We start from the raw sequence: 6,964 nt of genomic DNA on the forward strand, positions 1-6,964 counted from the left end.
TTTCTTAATTCCTTAGGGTATTATCAAAATCTTCCTGGCACAAAAACTATTTGTGATGACCAATAATTAACAACTTAAGTGTAAAATTCTCTGTATCTGAGAGACAGCGGATTAAATGTTTTGAAGAGTAATATCTTGCTCTAAATCTTTCAGTCAATACAAAAAAATTACACTGATTTCCTGGCTCTGTATCTAGTGCTATTTATGAAACATGTGTGTCTGGGGAAATAAGCCCGAAAAGGAGACAGATTTTTCTTCAGTGACTGATGATCATATGAATTCTTCTAACCAAATATTAAGTGGATTATATATAGAAACGAAGCCTTACAGAGTTCCTCCCAGAAAGGAAAAAATGCCTTTATCCTGCTCCCAGCATATGCTGACAGTACTTTGCACCTCATTTTAACAGCATACTTGAGGTTCTGACAAATTCATGCAGTTTGTAACTTCCCTCTCAAAGACCTTTAGCTCCCTCTAGAGATTTTTCAGGAGCACATGGGAGACTTTTAAAAAATGAAGGGGAAAAAATCAAACATTTAACCAAGTAATATACTTGCTGAGAACAAGTCAAAAATGAATTAAGAGTTACTCCCGATCTTCTCTCCTTTCCTCTCTCACACTCTGCCTTTCTTTTTCAAACCTGGATCACTTAAGGCAAGACTATATCTTTAAGCCTCTGCTGAAACAGTGGCATGATTTTAAACCCATCCCCAAATGGTTTACAGTGCTCAGAGGCAGTCTTGACCTTATGTGCACGCAAGAGCGACTTTTTTAGAGGCATCTCTGCTGCTGGCGCCGCGAGTGGCTCAGTGCCCGGGCAGCCCTGCCTGGGGTTCCAGGAAAATTACTAACATTATGCTCAAAATATTATATCCATCGCTGAGCCTCATCAAAAGCCATCAGTGAGGAGGGAGGGAAAGAAGTTAAATGCAACCTGATGGGTTTCTGCCCATTTGACCAGGAATAAGACAAATGCTCAGCAGCCAGTGGTCCTGGGTCCCTCCTGCAGCCTCTCCTGGCCACCCTGTGTCCTCTCTGAACTTCAAATTGGCTTGGGGCAGGCATCTTCAAATTGCAGGGCTCACATAAAAGCGAGCACAGACCTGTGTTGTAATTAGTTTCTGTCATCCCTACAGAAAAGACCAAATCGTAGGGAGTTGTTAATTTGTCATTGAATCACTGGCGGATTTACTTAATGCCTTGTTCTCTGGGCATTACAACAGCAAAAGAATAGGAAACGTGGTAAATATTAAACATGGACATAGAGATGATCTTATTCAGCATAGCAATAGGTGATGACCAGAGGGATAATCAGGCAAGAAGGGAACTTGCTCTTTTCAGGAAAGGAAAGTGGAAAAAAAAGTATTTGTTGCATTTTAGATCTCCATTTCCTCTTCTAATGACCCAACTATACAAAATTTGGAAAGAAAGAGAAGAAACAGGCATCTGAGAGAAAGAAAAATAGCACACGGTACGAACATAAGATACAATTACTCCTCAGGCTTTACTCACTCATTTGGATTTTCCTTCTCCAATTCTGATACTTGTTTAATGCAGAGGAGTGAAAACTGTTGGCTCTCTGTAGTGCTGGGCAGAAACAGAAAAGAGGCATACTCAGCTAATCTAGCAAAACCGATCAAGCAAATACAGCAAAAAGAAAGGGGGGGGGTGAGCCATCGCGTAGGAGCGTGCGAGGAAACGCTGGACAGCAATAGCACCCCCAGGGACGTCCCTGCGGAGGCCCCGGCTTGCGCAGCGCCCGCTCCCGACCGCCCCAGCCCCGCTCCCACCCGTGGCCGCGATACCCCCGGGAAAGAAAATCCTAAGAAGGCACAGAGCTCAAAAGGTATTAAAATGACATAAAACTTCCGTCTTCATTCTCCGCTACTCATTCACCTCCAGGGTCACATACTGCCAGAGCCTCTAGCAAAACCATGGGGTAACAGGACTTGCTCCAATAACTTACTTCCCCGTGCAAAATTTTGAATTCCCCTTCAGCCGTCACTTGAGGTAGGTGCATTTAAAACCGTGGCTGCTTAACCACAAGGTGGCAACGCTCATCCGCAAGCGGCAGCCCCGGAGCCCGGCCGGCCCCGGCGAAGGAGGGCCTGAGGCAGGGCGAGGCGCAGCGCCCCGCCGGAGGCTCCCCGAAAGCACCTGCGACCCCCGGCCGGGGGCACCCGGGCCTCCCCGCGCTGGTCGCGCCACTGCCATCGCGCTCGCACGCGTCCGCACCAGCGTCGCGCGGAGGGCAAAAGCAGAATCCAGGAGGACAGATTATTTTTGGTTTTGCTCATGTGTTTTTAAAAACAAAGCAATCCTTCCCACGCTCCGGCCCCTAAAAATAAACTTTCAAGTAGGCATGTGCTAGAATAGGTGCCCAAAAAAGAGTTACTGCAGCTCTCCTCACTTATTGCCCAAAGGACATTGTCTCTGTTCTCAGGTAAACCAGCAAGAGGAGAAAGGGAGGTGAGGGACAGCAGAGTGGGCAGGCAGAGGAGAACGAGCTAGGCAGGGACGCGATCACGCAGCTGCGGGAGGATGCAGAGTAAGAGACCAGATGCTTGTGAAGGGATCCAGATAGCCTGGTGGCACGGTGGAGAGCAAGGTGACCTTAGCAGCTGCCAGTGGGGACAGCATGAAGCTATGGAAGAATAAAATACTTCAGTCAGCCCCCTGGGGTCACATGCTGCTGGGCACACTTGGTGGGTCTGCCATTGCCCTTCTTTGCACTAAACAAGGCCTCTTTATTCAAAGGCCAATTTAAACAACTGCATGAAATCCCCTCTTTTCTGTTGGGATTAAAAATGCATATATAGATGTGGGGGTGGTGGGCGGGAACTGGGAAGAGACGAATACTAGTGGCTTTTATTTTCAGTAAAACTATTTTTCAGGAGCTCTTCTGTGGCTAAAGGCCAGCCTGGCAGAAGGCACCTTGCAGGAGGGGAGGCTGGTCAGCTCTGTACAACAGCCCCTTCAGCAGCTTCTCTGCATTGCCTCATGCACAGACCAAGGCAGTTTGCGTGAGGACAAATCAAAGGACTTGGGCACTTCACACGGGGAAAAAAAAAAACAGAGCCGGAGCCTGGCAAAGCTCTGAAGGAGCTTTCTGATTCAACAAAAGATTCACCATAGCTTCAAAACACCACTCTGCCGTCGTAAAACGTGATAGTCCTCCCCGTGCTTCCTGCAAGCGCTCTTCGTTGGTGCTGCCTGTAGCACGTCTTTCAGTGCTCGCTTTCTCAAACTCCAGAAAGGAGTTTCTCTGTGGAGGCAGACCACCTCTCGCTGCCTCCCCACTAGTGATAGCCTTTCCTGGTTCTGTTTTTAGTGGATACAAACATTTCCAGCTGCTACTGATCTAAATATAAATTGAACTGAGTGGAGCTCTCCAGTGCTTCCCAAAATTACTCTTGCTTAGGCAACACCGCGCATATTGCATAGGCTGCCAGTGACGTCCAAGAGTTTTACCAGCAGGGAAATCAAGTTAAGCCCGGGTCAGAACCGTTTCCGGCAGCTCGGTGTTACCGAAGCGCGGCCTGTTTCAGGGCAGCCGCGTGGGGCAGATACGGGTCCGGCGGCCACGAGACTGCACATTTCTAAGAAACGAACTGCTCAGCGGGGCCTCGAAACAAACATTTCGCCACAGCATTTCAATACAGCCAGACCCGAGCGAGCTCCGTCCTTCGGAGGGCAGCGATCAGCGAAGCCGCGAGGACGGAGCCCGTCCGGGTGCTACAGCACCGCGAGGGCAGAAACCCCCGAGCGCGAAGGCAGCAGCGCCGACAGCGCCAGCAGCCGCCTCCGCTCCGAAACCTCCTCGGCGCGCCGGCCTTGGGCTCCGTCGTCGGGGCACCCCCGGCCGGGTCGGTGCTTACCATCAGTGACTTTGGATGTTTTACAGCCTTCCCGCGCCGCGGCGGAGGTGCCGGCCAGCGCGGCCCCCTTTCCCGTGGGGCTTGCGGGGGCCGGGGGCCCTTCGCCCGCCTCCGGGCTCAACCAGTCACCGCTGACATCGGGCTCCAGCTCAGAGCTGCAAAAGGAAAAAAAAAAAGGAGGGAGAGACAGGCGGAGGAACGGGAAGCACGGGCACTTCCAAGGCCGTGATCGGTCCAGAAGCAAGGCGCAGCGGGCGATAGCCCGTCCTCTTTCACGGGTTTAGAAAGGAAACTTGTCTGCAGTAAGGAACTAGCAGGAAAACAGGCCGTGGGGTGATGGGTAAACGCAGTCTGATCCCAAGAGGGAGCATCGGGCCAGGGTGAAGCACGAATACGTCCCTGGTGTTAACCTGGCATTTTGCCCAGAAAGTTTTAGCTTAAAAGATGGTGTAAAACGGAGAAGCAGGGTTTCAGTACATCTGCTTGTCCGTGGAGATTTGGGAGGCCACGGCCGCTTCGCTGGGCAGCTTCCTCGAGGAGGGCTGCTCGGGGGCCTCCTTCGGCGGGAGCGCGCCGGCCCCCGCGGCCGCACGGCCCCGCTCCCGGGCGGCCTCCGCACGGGAGCTGAGCGTGGTTATCGCTGCGTCCTGCCTCACTGCCCATTTGGGAGCGGGGATCAACTCCTCCTTCGCGCAGGCAACGGCGCCCGGCACGCTGCCCAAGGCGGACGAGGACACGGAGCTGCTCTGAGGTGCCGTCCGTGCAGCACCGCGCGGACCCGAGAAGGCAGAGGCGAGGCAGGTAAGGCAGCGACGCAGGGATGCAAAGCTCTCACTGCATACGGCAGTTTGGGGGACCTATCCCAGAAATGAGAAATTGCCCAGAATCACCCATTTCAGAGCCTGAGATGACGGATCTCCCTCAGCTACAGTCCTGAACCTGTTCCCAGGTGCTGCAGGCCAGGCAGGATGTGGATAAGGAGAGAGCATGGAGGAGAGCCATGAGAACGTGGCCAGGGAAACAGCACTCTGGGAAAAAAAGTTGGAAAAAATTGTAGACCTCTGTCTAGAGGTGAAAAGACTGAAGGAAGACATGTGAACAGTCTTCAAATAGGCAAAGAGTACCGATTAAAAAAAATCATCAACACCATCACCGCACACGCACAAGCCCTTCCACGTCCAGCAAGCCACTGGAAGTGTTTTTAACAAAGTACCACAGCTGATCAGAGACAAAATTCAGAACGAACCTCCTTCCTTAAACGTAACTAAAAACACACTGGACAAACATCTACCTAGAACGACATACACATTACGATCTTGCCGCTGGGCAGAAAAATGACCGTCTGAGGTGATTATAGTCTTTTCACCAAAAATAATGGGGTTTCTTTCGCCTCCAAAGGCCAACTAGGGGCAGCATGTACTTTCAGGCCTTCCAACGTGAGTACGGTGCCACCATCCAACTCAGCTTATTTTTAATGCAAACAATAACGCTAACCTAAACCACAGATTTATTGTGGTGATTAGCAGCTCTCCCTTAAAAAGACAAGCTTACGCAGCGAGTAGTCCTGCTGGCGTGACAGGAGACAGCTCTTTCATGTTTAAATGACGTTGCCCCATAGAAAGTAAAGGTTTATTATAGCAGCCGTAGGAGGCAACCCGGGGAGGAAGACGCGCTCGGAAGAGGCGCTGGCTGCGCACCACGGCCGTGCAGCCAGCGCTCAGGCGAGATCGCTCCGGCCGGCGCGGGGCGGCTGTGCGCTTGTGACGGCCGACTTCTGCTCCCGCCGGCTGCGGAGCCAGGCCAGGCGCTGCCTGCGGACGGCACAAGCGCCGCTCTGCCCCCCTGCTTGACCCGCGCCGAACCAGCGCTGCTGGAGAGCTGGTGATTAGCAAATTCCCCGGTAACGACGAGGGCAACGCAGCGTCGGATCCCGTCCCGCAGCAGCGCTGGTTCAGCGCTGCCTTAAGTTTCACCGCTAACACACGCTTTGCAGGTGTCTTTCAAACTGCGCTGTGCAGCGCTCGGGGAAGCTTTGGAAAGGACGTACCTGAACTTCCCTCCTCCCTCCCGCTCCTGGGGCGAGGACCAGCGGGGGCAGAGCCCTCTCCTCACCCGGGCACCTGCTCCGACGCGGGAGAGAGTCTGGACTCGGCAGACAGAGTACAAGAAACTATGCACTTTATGTAAATATAGGTAAATAGACAGATAGCTAGATAACTGTGTATTTTTCAGCCTGCGAGAGCGGAGATCGTTTGTGCGTTGCGAGACGCCGCGCGCCGGGAAGAGAAACGCCGCCCGTAGCGCTCGCCCCGCTCCTGTTTCAGGGCGCGCGGCGCGGGTTTCGCTCGGCCGGCCGGCACCGCGGCGCGCGCCCTGCCCTCGGCCCCGCGGCTCCTCGCCCACGAGCGCCTCGCGCCGCAGCCAGCAGGCTGCTTCACGCGGCGGCCGCTCGTCCCGCCTCGCCCAGCGCCCCGCAGCCAGACCGACGGACGGACGCACGCACGCCGCTGGCCCTCGGCGAGTCGCCGGCCCGCTGGGGAAGAACTGAAGTACAGAATATTCTGCCCAGAAAGTTAACATATCCAAATCCGCACACAGAAATCATGCTTCCTTCTCTAACTCTCCGAAGGTCTTTGGATTTCAAACGTCTTCAGAGCGGGAAGACCACGAACGCCCCGAGGCACAGCTGGGGCGCGGAGTGGTGCACCGGTACCCAAGGCAGGAGGCGGCCACGGTGCAGGAGGCACCTTTGGCCGTAACACATCCTCAACGCTGTTGGATGTGACAACAAGAATCCATCCTCTAACCTCAACGCTGTCTCATTTTATTTCCTTTTCTAACAAACAGCTGAACTTGGGCTGTTCAGGGTAATGTTTTTCTCTCTGACTCAGGCTGCTGTGTGGGATGTAGACATTTGAAGATTTCCTGTAAAGTGAGTCATATGCCTGGTGGGATTTATGGCCACAGTAAAGAATAATTGTCTTCCTGAGGTTTTTTTCTGTTTTTCCCCATTTGTGAGTATATTTTACATTATACTTTGATATACTTTTGCTTAACATTCCAGAGACAGCCAGGCCAATGGGTTT

The 6,964-nt window shown here is 52.9% G+C and overlaps 1 protein-coding gene across 1 annotated transcript in view; it reads right to left on the minus strand.

Annotated features, from left to right (window-relative positions):
- LOC134140747 (F-actin-monooxygenase MICAL2-like) overlaps nt 1-5,473 on the minus strand; it is a 32,517-nt gene extending 27,044 nt beyond the window's left edge. Inside the window, exons 1-3 of the mRNA XM_062576312.1 lie at nt 5,430-5,473; nt 3,879-4,147; nt 1,513-1,587 (exon numbers count right to left, since the gene is read on the minus strand). Of these exons, the coding sequence (XP_062432296.1) occupies nt 1,513-1,587; nt 3,879-4,147; nt 5,430-5,473 (388 nt within the window). The remainder of the gene's footprint in view (nt 1-1,512; nt 1,588-3,878; nt 4,148-5,429) is intronic.
- Between the last annotated feature and the right edge of the window lie 1,491 nt (nt 5,474-6,964).

This window comes from Rhea pennata, chromosome 5 (assembly GCF_028389875.1).
Source record: "Rhea pennata isolate bPtePen1 chromosome 5, bPtePen1.pri, whole genome shotgun sequence".
Taxonomy (NCBI): domain Eukaryota; kingdom Metazoa; phylum Chordata; class Aves; order Rheiformes; family Rheidae; genus Rhea; species Rhea pennata.